Below are 22,099 nucleotides of genomic sequence, written 5' to 3'. Positions count from 1 at the left end.
GAAAAAACAACTCCAAGGGCCAAATATGGCCCGTGGGTCATGCGTTGAAGACCCTTGCTTTACCGTATAACAAATCAATCGTCTATAAATAGACTCGGAAAAAAAATGTATCGCATAACTGATGTATCTTTCAATCACTATAAAAACCAAAAAAAAATTGCTAAAAAGATTAATGATATGAAAGAAAAAATAAATTCGAAGCCAATGATCTTTTAAGCAAGAGATGGAGAATTTTCTCACGGCATATTTGGACTGGATCCCGCCAGGGGGCACAACTGCAGATGATCGGTAAGAGATGGTGCCGGGATTCTGCCCTGGCAGATGCGGAGAGGATTTCTGTCTCAGCCACACGCACAAAACCCTCTCTCTCTCTCTTTCTCTTGAAATTTATCCAATCAAAATCGCCTGTATTTGTATTTTTTTTTAGTATTTAAAAAAATTATTGGAAAATTCCAGAAAAAACTTTCTACACGTGTTGTGCATTATCTATCAGTAGTATCCCTTCAAGACAGTGCTAATTTAGGCAAGCTCTTCCGTTACCACGTGCTCATCCCGGAGGTTGATATACTCGGTCGATCCTACAAATCCACGAATCATGGACTTTCAAATACTGCTGACCGTACTCGTAGTGTCCGCTGTCAGGGCGTTGGACGAGACCACGACGGATATTATAACGACCGAAAATGAACTTGACGAAACGACTACGTACGAATTCGTCAGCAGTACCACCACGACGACGACGACAGCCGCATCGACAGCTGACAGTAGCAGCAGCTCATGGACAATTACTTATCCCACGACGTCGTCGACGACGAGCCGTACCTCCACGGCGAATCCGAATGATAATATTCAGAACGAATGGAACGATATGGAAGAAAAAGAAGCCGACATTCTCGTCAAGTTCGTCGTCGGTGAGATCCAGAAGTTGAAAGTCGAGCACAAGGAATTGGATGACTGTCAGGAACTCGATCTGTCCAGTGTGCTCAGCGGCAAGAAACAGGTAATATAGTACGATATATTATGAGTGTATACAGTACAAATCAGGGATGGGCAAATCTCCGGAAAATTTACATTCCCGAATCGATATTTCATATTCCAGCATAGGGTGCATGGTTGAAATAATACATGCCAGGTATAATATTTTAAATGGCCGGTCATGCCGGACAATAGATTTGTCAAGCTCTGGTACAAACTGATATATGTTGTGGTGAATATGATATATTTGGTTAGTATAAGTAATAATCGGTAATTATGCATAATCGCAGCGCATTTCGATAGTTTTATCAATTTTACCGGTGATATGCATAATAACCAAGTGTGGTTGGCAAATTTTATAAAGAAATTTATATCCTTTATCTGTGATTAAGCACGATAACCTAGAGTAATTGATGAATTTGGAAAATATAAAAAAAAGTTCCAAATGAGTCCACTATGTGTGGTGAATGTGGTCGGACTCTGATGTAATAACAAATTTTACGACAGTACTCCGAAATAATGATACAATACATGAATGAATGATCATTTACCAGCGACGCGACGCTTAAGAATTATGCATAATCGCCGGTGAAAGTGATTAATTTAGCAAGCTTTTATCAAATTCACCAGCGATACTTGGGTGCTATGCATAATCCAAGGGTAAAGTTGATAAATTTAAGGAAATTTATCAAACTTACCGAAACGCTTGGCGATTATACCTGTTGTTATGTATAATACCCGGATTTATCATATTTTCCGTAACATTTATAAAACGCAAGACACAAATTGCCTTGAAGACAAAACCTTCATTTTTTTAGATCAATGGCGCTTAACAGAGGAAATACAAAAAAGCAAAATTCGAGAAATCCCATTACATATAAGGTAGTACGTAATTTACTTAAGGTAGTACGAGAATGTGGGAAAACATTCACACTAATGTGTACGACCTAGTACAATGTTAAGAATCACTGATGTATAGGATACTATTTGGCTTCATCGATCCGTATTAGAACCTGTTGATTCCGACATACTTATACATGATATTCGGCTCCGGCTTTTACATTATACATGATATTCAAAAACTCCTAATAAATTATTGTAAAATTCTGATAAATTTGATTTCTGATCCTCGCGTCAAAGTATTTAGATAGTAATGATTGAAAGGAACTGCGTGATCTATAAATACATAGGTCAAACCATAACCATGTCCATTAACCGCTCTATTACTAGGCAATGCATATTCATACAGGGTGTTCTGTTAATAGACCGACAAACTCAGAGGATGGTTAGTAGGCATCAAGGGGAAGAAAAATTGTAATACAACATGGTGTCGCAAACCACGTTAAGAGGGTGAAAATCGCGAAAAACGCATGCAGGTTCTCAGTTCAGAAGAGACGGAAGGTGGACGTCAGTTGATCGCTGAATGCGTTCGTGGTTTTGCTCACCATATCTGGGTCACCTTAAATCGCTCGTTTATGTGACGCCTGTGGACACACCGGAGGATCTCAGAGTGCGGATTGTCGTCGCTACGGCAGACATCTAAATTATATCTGGTATCTTTGAGCACGTCCGGGAATCGTTTTTACGTCGTTGTAGGCTGTGCAATGGCGTCAGCAGCCGCCACTTCCAACACCTCTTCTAATAATTAATCAAACAAATCTTTTTGTCGTTATTATTGCACTTTTGGTCGTTCCAGCGTGAGGTCGAAATCTGCATGCGTTTTTCGGGATTTTCACCTCCCTCAACGTGGTTCGCGACACCGTATTCCATTACAATTTTTGTTCCTCTTGATATCTACTAACAACCCTCTGAGTTTGTCGGTCCATTAATAGAGCACCCTGTATAGAGAAAAATAAAAATAATGTGTTTGTGAATATAACGCAGAAAGTAATTTTATCTTAGTCCTAAAACTACTAAAAATTCCCGCTCAAAATCCATTGTGCCGTATAATTCACATATATGAATTTCGTTTACCAATAACGAAATCTTTAGCTCCGTGATGCACATGCTACCGAGTAGCCCGAAAGCATGCCACTTGCGACCAGTGCAATTGTTCGTAACATTTGCTCAAATGTTAATAATAATCTCATCTGTGTAATACTGGCCTTAGGAATGGATGAGGTTGCTTGTTACGTTTTCGTAAAAAAAAAATATGGGTAATTTTTATTCACATTCATAAATCATCAAAAAATTATTTGTTACAAATTAATTTCTCAAATATTTGTTTGTTACAACCTTTCAGAAAAAAGAAAAAAAAATCTGCAGATATTACGCACCGGTATATGTATAATCGTAATATACGGTATATACCGTAATATACCGAAATCATAATCCATATACTCGAAAATTCCGATGTTTTTTTTATTCAAATTTATTATACATGAATTATACGCAAAATGTCTCTTAATTCAGCTATGACTATCTTGTGTAGTTTTACCTACAAAAGCCCAAAAACATTAACCATTTATCCACCACATTAAGAAAAAATGAAATAGTTACCGTATAAATTTTTTGGTGCGTCATTTTCGTTCTAATTCAAGCCTAATAACAAAAAAAAGTTTTCAAAAAATTATTTAGTGCACAACGAATTATTAAACCATAAATGTACAATATGAACACGTCACACAATATGAACATGTCAGGTTGCACTACACGTACACGCACATTCCCGCATGTACCGATTCGTTGGGGGTTCGTTGGGGGGTTCCGCGGGGGGGGGGGTGCATTCGGGGTGTAGCAGTAGTAGGTAGGGCCTCCAAAAAATGGCTCGGGGATCCATGATGTTCTTAAGTCAGCCACCTCGTTGGGCAATTTGCCTGTTGTGGCGTCGTATTTGTATTTGTATTTGTATGAAGAGCTGTATGTCATTATGCCTGAAAAGTAAAGTGTTTAACCAGTGTGTGCTACCAGCATTGACTTATGGCGCTGAAACATGGACACTCACAAGCAAGACGATACAAAGGCTACAAACAGCACAAAAGGGCATGAAAAGATGTATGAAAGGCACCAGAAAATGAAAAACTTGCATAAGAAGCCACACAAAGGTATATGATATCTTGGAAAGAATTAAAAGTTTAAAATGAGAATTGGTTGGGCATACTGCAAGAAGACAGGACAACAGATGAACTACAACTATTCTGGATTGGTATCCCCGTGATATTAAACGTTCTAGAAGGCGTCAAGATAGATCGACTAAATCCGAAAAGTGGCTGGAGTTAAATGGATGGCAAAAGCATGACAGAGTAAAATGGAGAAATTTAGGGGCGACCTTCATTCAGCAGTGGATTGAAAATGGTTGATGATGATGAAATGTACAATGTACTTCAAAGTACGGTAAGTACTATACACTTACAATAAAAATTAACAAATACCAATCCAAATATGTTTAATAATACAGTTGCATGAATATTTATTTTACCAAAAAAGGAAAAAAATTAATAATTTGTTTTACATATTTGTTAGGAAACATTTTGTGAGTACAGTGTTTTGTTGCAGAACAAAGATGTGCAAAGCGCTAAACACTTTTATACGGGCGAAACATCCAACTAAATTTTATCAATTAAGATATTTGAAAAAAAAACTCGCTCTGTCCCACACTTGTGCTTCCTTCTGGTAATCGTGAAGTAGTTATACAGTTTTTATACGTCAAAATACCAACATCCAACAACGACTATGAGAAATGCTACGGGGGGTTAAAAAGAAAGTGGTACTTCAAAGTACCGTTAGTTGTCAAAGGGTTAAATGACGATCATATTCATTTGAATCGAAAAATGTTTCGGAAAAACGATTTTCCTAAGCTCGATTTGTGAGATTTTTTGTTAGAATATTTACTCTTAAATTCCACACTCAAATTCATATTACGGGCATTTCTATTCAAGATTTTGAAACTACTCAGCTTTCTTGAAGAAACTTTTTTCCTTTAACATTATAAAGAAAAATAGGAGCAAAGTTTGTTGAATACAAGAGAATATTATCTGAGATTTTGATCTGCAATTCAAGACACATGTGATTCAAATGTCAATTAAATTATTAATATGAATTTCCTTGGCATTTTTCAATTTAAAAAAAATTCTACTACTGGGACTATTTTAAGATGTGACCGTCCAGTAAATATTTCACATGACATCAAAATACATTTATGTCACACTGTAATGGCGTTCAAATGATTGTATGCGAGGCCATAAACCCTGTCAGCCCTCAAGTATGAGCTCCCAGAGTAAGTTTTTTTGAATATCTAAAAAATTTACTCTGACTGTTCTGGGTATGGAAGGTTTTACTATATATATTTTAATTCTGTAGTTTTTTCCTTGCTTACAAAAGGATTGACAAACATGGGAGTATTAAAGGAGGAAAACGAATATTCCATGTTTTAGGTAACAAGGTCTAGAGTTTACTGCACGGGAAAAAGGATCATTTTGTCTTATTGAAAGATGCAGATGAATTTACTTTAATGTCTTCTAAAATGAAGCATGCAAATTCTGTTGAATTTTCGTGATAGATGGTGTCATCCTTTATCTATGTCATGTTAGAAGCAAAAGGGTGTATCTGTACCCAGTAATTATGTGCTTATGCTTGTTAGAACATGCGGTTTAGAACATCTACTTTAGAAAACGATTACCCTTGAGTTGGAATATAATTAGAATCGTATAAGAACTTTCTTGACGATGTGCGTGGTTGTAAACTCATTCTGGTAGCTCCTGATTATATTCCCGAGTCAATGGATTTTAGTCCGTCCATGGCTGTGGTTTGTGAGTTCGTAACTTAGATACTATAAATTTGCACTTAATTATAATGTTTAGTCAAAATTTCTAATTGTGGTTTTTTAGGGGGGGCTCGTGCACGTTTATTTTCCAAAAAACAGATTTTCCAATTTTTAAATTTTTAAATACTACGAAATTTTGTGCGTCTAACTGTGTTAAAGTTTTTGTTCTACCCGTAATAGAAATATTTTTTTAGTATTTTAATACAAAACAGCTGGCAGGCATTATATATATGCTAATATTTTTCCACTAAAATGTTCTTTTCTCAAAACAGTTTTTTCTTGCATAAAGAACATTTTTTCGAGTATCAATCATTCAAATGTCTTGAAAGTTTGTGCGTCTCTCAACAGTATAGTGTTATATACTTTAACACGAGCTTTAAAATGTATGAAGTACAGTTAGTTCCAGAATTATTGAAAGTTCAGAATGAATGAAGGAAATGATTTCCGAATAAATAAAAGTTCAAAATTGTTAGAGTAATATAGCGAATAATTTAAGAAATTATTTAATAATATTTAAAAAAATTCAGTTTTTATGAAAAATAATTTCAGATCTAAGAAAAAGAAATATAGTGAAATACATAGTGAGTATTCACCGCACATATCGAACTCCATCGCATATCGATTTCAATGATGTTCAGAAGATTAAGATATCGAAAGTTATTCATTTTTTGATGTTATTTATATTCATAATAATAACCCCTCTAGATAATTATTCAATGCTAATCTAATAGACGATAAAAGCTCTATCTACCGGATAAACAAATTAGAAAAGTTTTTTTTTTTCCTTTAGAGGATAACCAAGAAAAATGAGGGAAATGCACTTACGTAAATCCCGATATTTTCTGGATTAAATGAATATTATTAAGGAGGAAAAAAAATGGAGTTCATTAACGGATTTATGGAAATATCACGAGAAGATAGAAGAAAAAAAATGATGATAGTCTAGAATTTTCGTTCGATCCCAAAACCAGCTTTTAACAGGATTTCAATGGAAAAAATTTTTGATTTTTTTTTATATTGATTAAATCACAATGGGGTTAATTAAATTTTCACGCCCTCGTTTGCGAATTTTTTTTTCCTCCCATCGTTGCATTGATTTTGTCGCATTTTAACAGAAAAAAAAAGGAGGATTTTTATCCTAGAAATCGGGAAACAATTAAATACCCGGATCTTCACTTCACATCCTTTCAATGTACATTCATGCTTCATTTTTTTCCAATTCTCGTGAATCCAAAATCACGTCATTGAACCGGTTTTTTTTTTTTCCAATAGGAAAAAAATTGAATTATAAAACTCACGGTGATTTTTTTTTTTTTCGCTGACTTCCTCAATTAAAGTTTTTCAATTAAATTAAATTCATCTTCTTTTGTTTTCTCTCTTTCGCCTACTTATTATTTTATTCAAGAGTTTTTCGTTTTTTTACGCGCATGCGTGTATTTTTACGTTTTTGATGATTTTTTTCCAGCTCGGTTATGATAAAACTTTGCAAATTTTTCGCGATATTTTTTCTTTCTCCACTTACGATATTTATCATTAAAATGGTCCTTTTCTCGCGTGTCGAGTAGTGTAATTAGCGAGTTTTTTTTCCCTTTGGATTTAGTTTAACGAACGAAATTATCGAGTTTTACCGACAATAGAGCATTTTACTCTTTTTTTAAAAAAAGTACAGAAAAACTAGTGAAACCAGATTATTTGTTTCCGATTTTAGCGCCTGGTGTAGAGGTATTATATTGGGATACGAAGCACCCCAGGATTTTTCTTTATTTATTTTTCCTCCTGGAGTCTTTTTGAACGGGAAATTTATCATCTTGGTAAACTGAAATCTTTTAAAACAATTTTATTTTTCTTTCAAATAAACAAATATTTTCACGATAACGCTAAAAATTCTTTACAGCTTGGACATTAACAAGCGTTATCATTGAATTTAAGAAGATTAACTTAACTGGAGGGATATGCTTTTGTATTATCGTGAATTTAAAAGGACATTTTGTATGGATTGCCTTACATGAGCTTAAATGAATCTTTGTACCTGAAAAACACCAACATATCATGTACAAATAGACACAAATTTAATTTTTTTAACTGTTTTTAGCAACACCTAAATGGGATATGTGTCATGAATGCTGGTTAAACCAATATTGGCACCACACTGGAAGTAGATTCAATGGAAACATCGAATGATAATTAAGGGATTATATATAAACTAAAATTCTGATTTTGAAATTATACTATGTTTTTAGCAGTTATGTGCAATAACCAAAGCCACCCTTTCGAGTGTGTGATAGGTGCGGGGCCTAGTGTTCAAGAGAACCACGCACTCGAAGCAATAGAAACAAAAATATTGAGAGATTAGCTACATATTCTTTACTTTAGTAATGTCGAAAATGTCAAGGTGGGTCCACTTCAACAAGGAAATTTTTTATGGACAGAAAAATGATATACGACATCAGTTAATAATTTCGGGCACCACTGCCTAAATATTTTTAAGCCCCCTTCCCCCCACCCCTTTGGGTCTGATATCATATATTCATGTGGAGAAAGGAGTTGACATTCAAAAAAACATACATTATTACCGAATGAATGTATACGATTGCTGAAATTTATCTATGCAAAAATGTGGACCCAGAAGTAGATGTAATTCGTACAAAAAAGTGTAAATTAACAAAAAAATTTATATAAATTCCGAATTGATAAAAATTTGAAATTATTGAAAGAAATAGTTCCAGAACTAATGTAAGTTCAGAAATATTGATTAGCTACATATATTTATTGTTGTATTCATTCAGAACTAATGAATATTCAGAACTAATGAATATTCAGAACTAGACCAAGAAATAATTGAAAACCAATGAGATGAATTATTAAAAAATTGATGAATATTCGGAACCTATGAAAATCTATGAATGATGGAAAAAAATCTTTCCAAAATTGATGAACTTTTTTCCAGAATTTGTGATATTTTTTTCCAGAATTTGTGATATTTTTTTCCAAAATTGATGAAATTTGTTTCTTAATTGACGAAAATCTTTCTATAATTGATGAAACTTTTTCCAGAGTTGATGAAAATCTTTCCAAAATTTAAAAAAAAACTTCACAGAATAAACTGGATCAAAGTCAAGTTTTCCGGAAAACTTGACTTTGATCCAGTTTATCAATTCTCCTGAAGATGCCAACCACTAGTGTTGGGGAAACGTTGAGAACAAACTCAACCGGACGACGGTCTTCGAACCCGAAAAAACAATTTTTTTCACAGAATTGATTAAAATCTTCCTAGAATTCGCATGAAAGAAATTCGGAATCGATGAAAATTCTTCCAGAATCAATGAACGTTCGTAATTTATAAATTAAATAATTTCAAAAAATTAAAGCTTTCAATAGTTTTCGGACCACATTTGATTCGTGGACTTAAAAGACCAGGACCGGTTGACACATCCCCTTAAGATATATACCAGTGTTCAGAATGGGGAGGCCGCTATTATTTTTCCTACCAGAGGCTCCGCGTCTGGAAAGTGTGGCCCCTTGCACCAACATTGGGTTGTACCGATCTCTGAATCCCATCCAGTAATTCCATATGTTGGTATGGCTATTTAGGATTGTCTCTAAATTGTAGTATATCCCATTAGCGTTTAAAAATGACCCAAATGACGCGAAAACATTTTCCTTTGTTAATTTTGTTGCATCACGGTCATCGTATTCACTCTTACAGGCTAATTAAATGACAGATATTTCATACAGTTTACATCCTAGGACATACCTCCAGGGCATACCTCTAGGACATGTGTTCCAGACTCTGCCACGAAGCTGGGCTGGAAGAGATCTCGGCAACGGGATAAGTCCAGTGGCAAAGTTCTGGTGTTCATTCATTCAGGACATACCTAATGATCTAAATACACAGCTTTATGATGGTTTGTCAAATATATGCTCGCAAGTTGGAATATTTCCAGAGAATATTTCCACTCGTAACTCTTGGATTACTTAGAAGGACAAACACTCCTAGAGCGGTTTAGGATTGCGCATTGCATTCTATTTTGAGAATTCGTGAGATGAGAACTGTAATCCATACAACATATTTGAAAATGGAGCTTTTCAAAAATACAGTCGAATCTCATTTTAACGAATGCCGTTATAGCGAAAGAAATCTATTTTTAGCGAACACTTTCCTAATGCCTGGGATAAGTTTACATATGAAGAATGGAAAAACTGTAATATTACTTTACAACGAAATTTCGTTATAATTCTGATTTCTCCAATCTCTCGTAATTCGTTATAATGGGATTCGGCTGTATTCATACAATGGAAATACAGTAAAGTCCCTCTTAACAAACACTCCTCTTTTATGGAAGAATTTTTTTGTCCCACTGGTGTCCGCAAAAGAGAGTTTTACTATTATATACATGCATACATAATATATATATACGACACATACATACACGTTTCGGTAAAAGTAATAAATCGGTATTATGCATACTTAAAAATCGACTTGGTAAATTTGATAAATACTGAAAGCATTATCACTTTTACCAGCGATTATGCTTGATAACCGACACACACAAGTGTCGTTGGTAAATTTGATAAATACTTAAAATTTAAAGCCTTTATCCGTGATTATGTATAATACCCTAGGGTATTCATGAATTTGATAAACATACAACAAGTACGAAACGAGAGTAGTGTGTGTGATGAATATGGGCGGACCCCGATACAATGATAAATTTTACGATCGTACCCAGATACGACAATACAATGCATGCCATGTATAAATTTTCATGTATAGTATATTATATAGTACGATTTATGATGTTTACCAACGACGCAACGCTTGGGTATTATGCATAATAACCGGTAAAAATGAGTAATATAGGGAAATGTATAAAATTAACCAACGACGCTTGGGTATTATGCATAATCTCTGGTAAAAATGATAAATTTATAGAACTGTATCAAATTTAACAACGACGCTTGGGTAATATGCATAATGACCGGTAAAACAGATAAATTTCTGAAAATCCGTCAAACTTACCAAAATGTTTGATATGTATGCGTAATAACTGGTTATTATGTATAATAATTACATTTATCACATTTACCGTAGTATATATATATTAGATATCTCTCAGCACGCGTGATGATTATCCGCTACCACAATGGATTTTTCAGATTACACATAAAATTTTGCATTAGGATCTAACTTTTCCAAAGGAGCAACCAAAATCTCGACAATCTAAATCCTTAAAAAAAAATAATTAGAAAGTTATATTAAAGCTATTCCGATTAATCGATAATTGCACCATCGAAGTTGGAACCCCGAAACTGCTGCATTTTCTGTTACAACCGTGTCATTTTAAACCCGCTATGCCCGATTTTAGTAGACAAATATATATAGTGATCCATCAAACTGTGTGGTACGAAAAGAAAAATCAATATCAAAAAGAAAATGAACCCTGCAAAAAAAATATAGAGAATGATCAATCCTATCCTTCCATATACACACTGTACGGATGAATATACCACATACGAAACATCAATATTTTATAAAGCAAAACTTTATGCACAAAAGGATTTTTTTTTCCTGGGCTTTTTGGCATTTTACCAAAACTGAAAAAGGCTAGGGAAGAGAGTAAAATATATTCGGATGTTAGGAACGTCGAAGAATCCTAAGAATCCTGGAAATGCCAAGTAAGTCCTGCATAACATTTAGATCATGCCATCGAAACTTTCTTTTATTTTTACAATCCGGTCGATTTCTTCTACTTTTTCTTCAACAGAATGGGAAGCAAATGGCACATGTGTATTCATGAATCCATGAATCGGTCAAGATTCGTTTCGGGGAAAAGAAAAATTAATCCCCTAATTCTATACAAATGTTAAAATTCTATTTTTCACTCTTTTTTTTTTTTACTTGTTTTTCTCATCCGAGTTATGAAACTTATATAGTATATATATATATTATATATTAGTTTATATTTATAAGTATATATAACTACAGAGTTTCTCATCCTTTCTGAACCCAAGGACCAGTAAAATATCTGAAACAATTGGACGGACCACTTGTGTCCCGTATTACGGGACATTCGGTATTTTCAGTTGTTCCGCATAGTTTTATGGATTTGTCAAGTTTTTTCAGCGATGCTTATTTAACTTTTTAATGTTTACAAAAATCTTGAACAAACAACGTTTTCATAATTATTATAGTAATCATATTATAGTAATTATGGCTATAAATAAAAATATTCATCTTACGTATTTGTCGGGTACAAAGTTACCCCCTCAACTTTTACAATTTTTACTCAGAATGATACGGATTCTGTGTGACGAAAAGTGTAGAAAGATTGCTGAAGTATGTCCCCCTGAACCCCCAACATGTAATACTATAACTCCATCTAGATCCTACTAACGCAAAATAAAGCAGTTTTAAAATGGATTGGCAACGTTTATTCCTAATAAAATAAAATTTTCTTGTGTTGCGATTTAATTCTACCCTCAAATGATTAATATGTGTTCTATTCAATGCCAATGTGTTCTAATCTAAAAAAATCCCTAAATACTTAAATGTGTCTACTCTATTTACAACTGTGCACATACAATCCGGGATACAACCATTGAAAGTACCAGAACCAAATAACATATATTTAGTTTTATCTATATTTAATTTTAAATCATTATTTCTAAACCAGATTTTTATTGAGCATTTTGCATGTCATTCCTCAAGTTGATTGAAGAGCTTTCAAAGTAACAAAGAGCTAAATCATCAGCAAAAGCGGTGATTTTTGCTTTCAAATTAAAGTTACACTGCTCATTTATGTATATTAGGAATAAAATAAGTCCAAGTACTGATCCTTGAGGTACACCAGGTGTAATTTGTCTTTTAGAACTCAAAACGGAATTTACTTTCACACTTTAAACTTTGTTAGTAAGATATGTTTTGAAAAATTTAAGTGGCAAACCCCCAATTCCTGCATATTCTAGTTTGGCTAGAAGAATACTATGGCTCACGATATCAAAAGCTTTGCTGATATCTAAAAATAATGATGCAACATTGTTATCTGCTATATACACATTTGAAAGAAAATTAACAAGAACGTCCTCAGTACTTTTTGCCTTTGTAAATCCAAATTGATTCTCACTAAAAAAATTAACGCTTTCAAGAAGTTTAATTATTCTGGATTTAATTATTTTTCTATGACCTTTGAGAAGACAGATAGTAAAGAAATCGGTCTGTAATTAATAACACGCTTTCTGTCCCCTTTTTTGTGTATTGGAGAAACGGTTGCAAGTTTCAGACACTCTGGAAATTCATCAGTGATAAAACTTAAATTAAAAATAAACGATAACACACCACTTACATATAGTGCGATGCATTTCAATGTTATGGAATTAATTTTGCCAAATTCGGACGATTTTTTGGAATGTAAAGAATTTATTATATTCAGTACTTCATAACTATCCGTAGGGTATATAAAAAAATTTCTTAAAATAATTTAAATTTGAACAGTTTAATGAATTGTGCAATTACTAGGAAGTTAATCATTTTGACAAAAATTAGAAAAAAAAAAGTCATCAGAACATTTAGCAATACCAATCGAATTCATTATTTCACCAGTTGTTTCATTAAAAACAGTGTCGATGCTGCTACATTTATCCTCACCATTTAATTTGTTAATTGAATTCCATTGAGATTTTGATTCACCGCGTTAGCTTGAATAAATGCTGCAGTATAATAATCATTCTCTTATTTTGTTTTATCTCATTGTTTAACATATTTCTAAAGGTCGTGAAATTATATTACAGCGCAATATCAAACGGTTTCTATTTTTAATTTCTTTCAATGATCAATACTTAATTTTAGTTTTTTCATAAATTTTTTTCGTAATCCAATGTTTTCTTATTCTTCTATTATACGTTACTCTAATAGAAGCATCAACACAATTATTAATTAAATCCAAGAAAGTATTCATTCCTGAGTTTGCAGATTCACAACTGTAAACAGTATCTCACGAAACCATTTTTACAAGATCAATCAATTGATTTTTATCAAGATAGGTAGGGAACTTTGTTTCACAATTTCAACTTCACTTTGAATTATCGTATATTAATTAAAATTTTTTTTTTTCAATCAATACCTTACTCTATTCAAAATTTATCTCCATAATCTGAATTATTTTCAACATTCTCCAAATAATTTTAAGTGTTTCAAATTAATTGATGTAAATGTTTTTCATACCAGTTTTAAATATCTTAGAAAATTAATGATGTACCTATATAGTTAACCTTTAATTTTTATTTCTCTTAGGCTCAAGCACAGTATTTTATGTGAATAAAAAAAATTCAAAATGAAAGCAAATGATAACATTCATTTTAAAAACAATTGCAGTTCCTTGTGATAAAATATTTTATATGCATATCGATAATATTTTATGAATAATAAAATATTAAGGGCTCAGATATAGTGCCATAAAACCTTTGAGACAAGCTTCATTTGCATCAGAAATAATCGTAAAACTTTTATTATTTCACAATCTTTAAAACATATATAAAGCTATATCGCTTTCAAATTTTCCTATAAGCTTTAAAATATGTATTTCTTGCAAGATAAATGGCATATTAATAAGAATTTCCGAATGGGAAAGTATCAAAGATAGATATAGGATGAATATAAAATTTCTGATGAGGAACCACAAGTAAATATTTCCTTCTTTGAATATGTATTAATTCTGGTCTAAATTATTCAACGTTTCTTCGAGGAGTTTGGAGTTAAGAAGTAAGAAAAGTATATTAAGAGTGAGAGGTAAAATCTTAAAGTTTTCAAGGAATATTTTATCCACTTTTAGTCTATGTATTTTCAACAATTTTTTTTTTGTTACGAAGTCTATCTAGTGTAAGTAAGCTCTCTTTTCGAAAGAAGTCACCTTATCTGCATTAACACACACATACGATGCATGAGATATATCAGCTTCAATGGACAACATGCATTATTCATTGGATAACTGAATACGAAATGTTTGGAAATTCCGATGTGTATATATAGATGTCTCTCTATATGTGTATGTTAGTTGGTGACGGTAGTTCTTAGGGATACGAAAGGGTAGAAAGAAGTACGTCCGTGTAAGCTCTCTTTCTTATTTTTCGTTATACTGATGCAAAAATCTGTCCAAGAAAAGACATTTTTCTCTCCTCTTCAAAAAAAGTATATGTTCTAGAGTCGAGAGGGATTTTGATCCTTCACCATGTGTGAAACATGGAATCGGATCGAAAAACCATGAATGTAAAAAGCTCATGTGTTACCAGGAGACGGTTCGTAACCCTGTAGTTGGAGTCCTTTTGATGTATTTTCTATCGGATGCATAAGGAAGTACGTGGTTTGAGCCTTGTCTGTCAAATGCTTAACGCTTTCTTCTAGCTAGCTCATCTATCATTCTATGCGGTTGATAAGCGCGTATACCAAGAATCTCAAACTTTCGCATCCACGGCCCCCCCCCCCCTTGTGCAACTGAATGTTTACCTACGGCTCCCCTTACATTAAAAATCATTTATTCATTTTTCTTACTCCTTATAAATCCTCTCGGTTCCCCTTCTCCTGGCACTCATTCAACTGTGGATAAATAGGTTATTTTCTCTAAATAGTCAGTTATGCATACGTTACTGAATAAAGAATGTACAGAAGATACGTTAATAACATATCTAATATACAGGGTGCATAGCAAACAGGCGATACGGCATTTTACTGGCAAACCGTTGATCATAGCGATATGCTTTCAGTTAGAAAAAGTTTCCAAATCACACGTGTCATTCATTTTGCATTATGAAAAAAAAAATAAAAATAAACTTTTATACAGTCCTCGCGTGCCCCCAAAACGGAATTAAACAGTTGTTGCCCTGTCTTTCCTGATGACAACAAAAAATTCCGTTTATAAGTGCGCTATTCGCTGCAATATTCGAATTCGAAAAACGGAGGATATTTGGGAAAAAACAGCGTTAAATGCGAAGGGATTGTTCTGTTTCCATAGCTCAGTTGTAGAACACTCGTCCGACATACGGAAGATCGAGGTTCGAGTCACCGTGAAGGCAATGATGAATTTTTCTTTCCAGAAAATCAGCATCTCCGTCATACCAGTTTTTCCCAACTTCGAGTCGATCTTCCTGTTAAAAAGTCTCACCACAGGGAGCAGCAGCCCTGCGGTACAATTATTCGATCATTACATTTCATTCATAGTTAAAAAAACTGATGGCAGATGGCGGCACTACAAATAGCAAACATTACACAGAAGCATACTACCCGTTAGGTTCACAATACGTACACGCAGATTCCGGCATGTACTTTCTTCGTTAGATGTTCTGCGGAGGAATATGGACGAGCTTCATGTGTGATTTATTAGCATAGCCAGTTTTCCGTATATATTGTATGAATGAGATATACCGACCAGAAACTGAAAGTAGAACACAGAGCTGCAAAACGTTTGGAGCCTTTATATTCATGCATTCACAACTGAAGATGCACCATTACCCAACTAGTCATACACCAGCTGGTCCTTTGCAATGATGGCCCATAATGCCCGTGTTAAATTTTTTATCCAACAATTTACATACATGCGCTGGTTATCCCGGACCTCATTCCCTTGCAGAGACCTTACTTCATCCGTCATTTACCTGAGGCTCCTTTGTTTTGGCAATTATTTCCCCGTAGTTCCCTTGCCATGGATGTTATATACTCGCGGGTACCCCACTCTAGCTTTCATTTACTCATGGTTCGCTTGCTGTAACAATCATGCACTAGCAGTATCAAAATACTGTCAAAAATCACGTTTCCCTTACTCCCGTAATGGTCATATATCTAAAGGCAATAAAAACTACGGAAATACAGTGATACTCCGACTTACATCACTAATCTGCTCCAAAACTAACGACGTTCAAAAATAAGTCGAGGTAACATTTTCCAAAGCACAAGCAGACTCATCATCCGCCATCTTTGAGCGTAAGTGCGACGTCAGATTTATCGTTGTAGCCAATCGTTATTCCCCATCCTGTTTTTCCCCCTCTAACTATTAGACGTCACTTGAAGCGGCAAAAAACTCTTTTTTTCAATCACAGATAGAGGATGACGAGTCCACCTTCTTTTCTAGACGGTGACTTACATTTCGCTTCAGTAGAAAGAAAATGTAAGGAGTAACGTAACGTAAAAAGCCTTCGAGATTTGCTCAAAGTACGGTCTAATTAATCATATTCAGGACAAAACGACATAAATATAAGGTGGCATTAGTTAAGAAACGTAAGTCGAGATGTCACTATATAGTCGGAGGTCGGGAGAAATATTCGAATTAATACTGACCACTATGCAAGGAGCACATCAATACCTTCGGCTTGACGAATTTTGGTGACGCAACTGGGAATCGCGACGTGGCATATACATGTACAGTCGACGCCGCTTATTAGAATCACATATAATGTCATCATTCGGATTATTGACTTTATGCAAATAACGGAACGAACCAATACCATCACATGGGAAAAAATTCGTTCGTCGTTATCAGGACTTCGTTTTATGTTATCAATTTTTTTTTCGTCGAAATGTTTTTTTTGCGCATTTCGAAGCTGAGGTTTAACCAAACTTATTTTTTTGCCTGTGAGTTATCGTTATCAGCTTGGAAGACTATGTAAGAAGATAGAAGGTGTTCTCTCTCCCCTCGTTGACAAACACTTTTGTACTTGTCATTGGAATTAAGTAATCGTAGTAATCGAAACTTGGATTCCATTTTTCAGATGACCTTCCTGTAGGGAAGACATTTTCCTGTATGAGGGGAGAAAAAAAGCCCTCTCCTTCAGTTCTTGATCAGTTTCTTTCAGTTGACCAGATTCAAAAATTTCTTTTTCCGCGAATCTTTCTCGAGGGATATATGAAACGTAATGTGTATTTAGAAAAATATCGTACTTCGTGTATATAAATTAGAAAAGTGTTTCTGAACCTTTCTGAAAAAAAAAGGACCAGTAAAATGTATGAAGTAATTTGACGGAATCTCTTGCAATTTTCGGTGTTTCAATTTTTTTATAGATTAGTCCCGTTGAAAAGATGGAAGATTTAACATTTAGCAACCAATTATGTGAGAAAGTAAAACATAATTTTCCCAGTTTACTGATACCCGTTCACCATACGTCTGTTCGGCCAAACGGGATGTATGGACATGCAAACGGGACTTTCCGGATATAATTACCATTCGGTTATGGTTATCAGAAACCCTGAGTCCCGATGTGATCACACTAAACGGGGTGGACTGCAATTCATGAAAGAATCACCACGGATTCCAGTAAAATATTGAATACTATGCTTCCGTAAGAAACACTGCATGTGAGATGTCACGAATATTAACACGTTCACGCCGGCGTGCATCACCGTGGGTCGCACTCATTTGTCCCATCGGGCGGCGTGCAACACCGGTGGGTCACATTTGAATATTCGACCAGACGCTGCGTACCTTCAAAAAATGTAGTTCGTTTAGTAACTAGAAAGAATTGCCATACAGTTGAAAATGTAAATAATGGAAATTTAACATATTTTAATTGAAAAAAAAGTAGGATTTATTTTATTTTATCTCAACGTTATAAACATGACTTATAAAACAAAAATTCAGTAGTAAAAACATAGCAATTCAATACGCACTATGTTACTGGACGAATAGTTGCACATACATTGACTGAATATGCAATAATACTGCGCCGCCAGATGAAGTGATGCATGAATTCGATCACCGTCTCACAGCGAAAAACATGAAAATCGGCGCCGGCGTGAACGTGTTAAATTAGTTCAAAATAGAAAAAGAATGTCTTAACTTCTAATAATTATCACTAATTATTCGTTGAGTATTTTAGAATCGTTATTGGGAATAAATAAAGTGTATTTCGATAAAAGCTTTATAAATGCCAACTTTATAAACAAGAACATAATGGAATCTTTTGAACGCGGCACTTTCAGTAGACAATACAGCTCGTGATTTCTCAAGCTCTATCCCAAAAGTATGTTTTATCATCTCCTCTTTGGATATACGTGTGATGCTGATGCATCTTGGTAGGTGCTCTGCTAGTATTTACTCCAGACACATAACTCTCTGCTCTCTAGGAAGATCGAATGCACATGGAGATTCACAATCCGGAGCAAAACACATTTGTCAGTGGAATCTTATCTGGCTTTTCCAGTGGTTTGTTGTGAGACACATTAGCGTAGTACTATATTCTCTCTAATTCCCTCTGGAGCCGTCTAACACATAGCTATGTGATAATGAGAGGAACTATTTCTCACATACACAGCTCCTACTACTCTATGTAAGATCGAATTCAGTATCATTTGTGAAAATTTTGTACTTCTACCAACCTCTCGGCTGTTTTAAACGTAATATTACGTCGACAGTTATGAGAAATAAACATTTAAATCACTTATCGGCATAAAGCAAGGGATCTAAACCTATGGGTCATGGGGTTTCTGAAATAGGCCGTTCAAATCCACTAACAGCCAAGTGCTGATAAGCTATAGATCCTGCCCCGAATCATATTCGCAGGGGCTCGTACGAATCAAACTTGATTAACAGGGGCGTGCGAGATGGGTCGTTCAAATCTACTAACAGCTTTAAATTCTTGAGCTGTCATTGGTCACGACCCAAACTAGATTGACAGGGGCGTGCGAGATGGGTCGTACAAATCCACTTACACCCAGAGATTCTTCTCTTCAGCAATGGGTCTCGTCCTTTCTGATTCGTAGGGGGCTTCCGAGAAGGATCGCACGAATCTACTCGCACACAAGGGTTTTTGAGCTATGGGGTCACAACCCTAACTTTATTCACGGGTGCGTACGAGATGAATCGCACGAATCTACTTACAGTCCAGTTATACAGTAAATGCACTTATTACGTCAATGGTATCACTAGTTTCGAAGAATAAAGTCTCATGAGTCGCAAAGTTTATTTTGCTGTTGCTTTTGGGTCGCGACCGAGAAAGGTTAGGAATCCCTGGCTTAAAGGATTCGTTTAAGACAAAAGCTTTAAGAACTCCGTCTGTATATAGAGTTCTCTATTTTTTAACCAGAATTTCCCTATAACCCCAGAGAATTTAATATTACCCCTTTCTGAGTTTACTTGTGTACATGCGCATCAAAATAGATTATAATATTTCAGTGTCCATTTTGTAACTAATTATAGGCATGTCAGAAATTTTACACATTCAAAGTTGTCACACTTTTGTCAGTTCATTTAAAAGACTTATAATTATTCAAATAAGAGAAGACAGCGGAAAACAACCAATGAGAGAATGTAGTGGAAATTTTCACACAGACACACATCCAAAGAAGTTTCAGGGAGAAAATCCGACTATTTACGATGTGAGACATCAACGGGGGGGTTTGTTCATTGTAAGTGAAGAGCGAAAAATCAATTTCTTTCTGGTTGTGTGTATGTGGGCTTTCTGTCTCTTGCTGGAACATTTCGCAGCTATTGTCAGAAATGATTAATAGTTCCCGAGTGAAAACTTCGAAAGCAACTTCCTGTCATAAAAATATAAAAACGATAATAATTGCCCGTGAAAAATATTGGCGAAGGTCCAAGAAATTCTTCAACCCACCCCCCCCCCTCTCTCCTCATCTCCGTCTATCCTGAGTAGATCACATTCAGGAAATCCCGGATCATTAAAACTCAATCATTCTTCTGATAAATTGACGCAAATACATGAGATGAATTCTCCAGCATAGAGTTTCTTTCTCCTCATCAAGCGTCATGTTTTCGGATATTCGAATCGAATTGGATATCAACTGGAAATGCGAAACATGCATAAACCGATAATAGATGTCACGCATAAGTTATTCTTTTAAATTATCCTATTTTGAAAAATCACTAAAGAGGTATATTCATACACGCGTTCAAATCTTAATTATTGCCAAATAAAGAGTGTCCCAAAATTCACGCAAGATTTGAATTTTGCGCCATTTGTGCGGTAAAGTGTTGCCAACGAAAAAAAAGACAACGTGACAGCTGACAGTTCAGGGTTATTAAAAATGGAGCGCTACACGAAAGAACAACGCGTTTTCATTGTTGAGCAATATTTAAAAAATAATGAAGGTTTGGCAGCTACAGTTCGCAATTTCGTACAAAATATGGTAGGAAAATTGGTTTAATTTCATCAACTGTGAAGAGATTAATTAAAAAAATTAATGAGACTGGATCAATTAGTGATCTGAAAAACTCTGGCCGTCCTTCAAAAAAGTCGTTCAACACATCGAAGCAGTTCGTGAGAGTGTTGCTGAGAGTCCAGGGACATCAATCCTTTTTCTTTTGGGGTTTTTTGAAGTCTACGGTTTATGCGAACAAGCCCACGACCACCCACGCCTTGAAGAAAGAAATTGAGAGCTGTATCAACGAAATTTTGCCACATTTATACAAAAACGGTCATGGAAAATTTCAACAAAGGAGTGCGTATGTGCCAGAAAGCCGTGGAGGCCATTTACCCGATATGCTATTCCATACATACAAAAATAAATGATTGAAAGACGCTTTGTTACCTTTGTTTGAAACAAGTTCCCAAGCGAATCGAATATTTAATTTTTACTTGATTATTCATTTATTATTATAGAATCTAACTGGTTATGTGTTTAGATGCGCCATCTAAGTTCAAAATAGTGAGTAATTGACTGGTTAATCTTCTCAGTGGCATTGACGAGATATTTCGCTTTCTTAAAAACCTTTAATTTTAGCAAGCACAGATATTTTGTAAAGCTGGTCTCAATGGAAAACTTTTCTTCCCTATTAAGTAAGGGGTCCATAGGAGGAGATAAGTTACCTCCAAAAGTTAAGGTAAGTTACCTCCTACCTGCTGAAAAATCGGAAGAAAGTTTACTTGAATGAAAGAAATTACATTTTAGTGGGGTTTTAGTGATTTCTACTATGCCGTTTGAAGGGATAAGTTATTATTTTTCTGAATTACATGTTGTAAGTTCTATCACTCGCCGAGTCGAGGTTTTTTCGAAGAAATCGACGGGTTCAATTTGCATCTCGTGGTAGAAAAATACACTTTAGCCGACAACCGAAGTATTTGGTTGCACGGGTATCAAACTCAGGCATTCGTAAGAAATGAATAGAAAGTAAGGAAAATCAAAAAACAAAAGTAGAAGAGTAACGAAAAATTATGAGAATTCCGTAATCGCATCGGTTTAATTTCGGTTAATCTTTCTGGTGCATTACAGAGCAGCCTGATAACGGCTGCAATCTCAAACAAATAAAAATATGAATAAAGTAAACAATGGAAATTTCGAATTTTTGTAACTGGAGAACCGGTAACTGCTGAATTAAAAACGTCGAATGTGATTTATATAATGAAGAAGAAAACTATATATAT

The 22,099-nt window shown here is 34.7% G+C and overlaps 1 protein-coding gene across 1 annotated transcript in view; it reads left to right on the top strand.

Moving 5' to 3' along the window:
* The first annotated feature begins 313 nt into the window (after positions 1–313).
* Positions 314–22,099, top strand: part of LOC149088467 (uncharacterized) — a 41,567-nt gene continuing 19,781 nt past the window's right edge. Inside the window, exon 1 of the mRNA XM_089247568.1 lies at positions 314–1,000. Within this exon, the coding sequence (XP_089103694.1) occupies positions 596–1,000 (405 nt within the window). The 5' untranslated portion in view covers positions 314–595. The remainder of the gene's footprint in view (positions 1,001–22,099) is intronic.

Source organism: Pholcus phalangioides, unplaced genomic scaffold (assembly GCF_987345545.1).
Source record: "Pholcus phalangioides strain wild (caught in Gottingen) unplaced genomic scaffold, Ppha-v1.0 ptg000003l_1, whole genome shotgun sequence".
NCBI lineage: Eukaryota > Metazoa > Arthropoda > Arachnida > Araneae > Pholcidae > Pholcus > Pholcus phalangioides.
The sequence above is the reverse complement of the archived record's forward strand: the minus strand, read 5'-3'. Positions and strand labels throughout refer to the sequence as shown.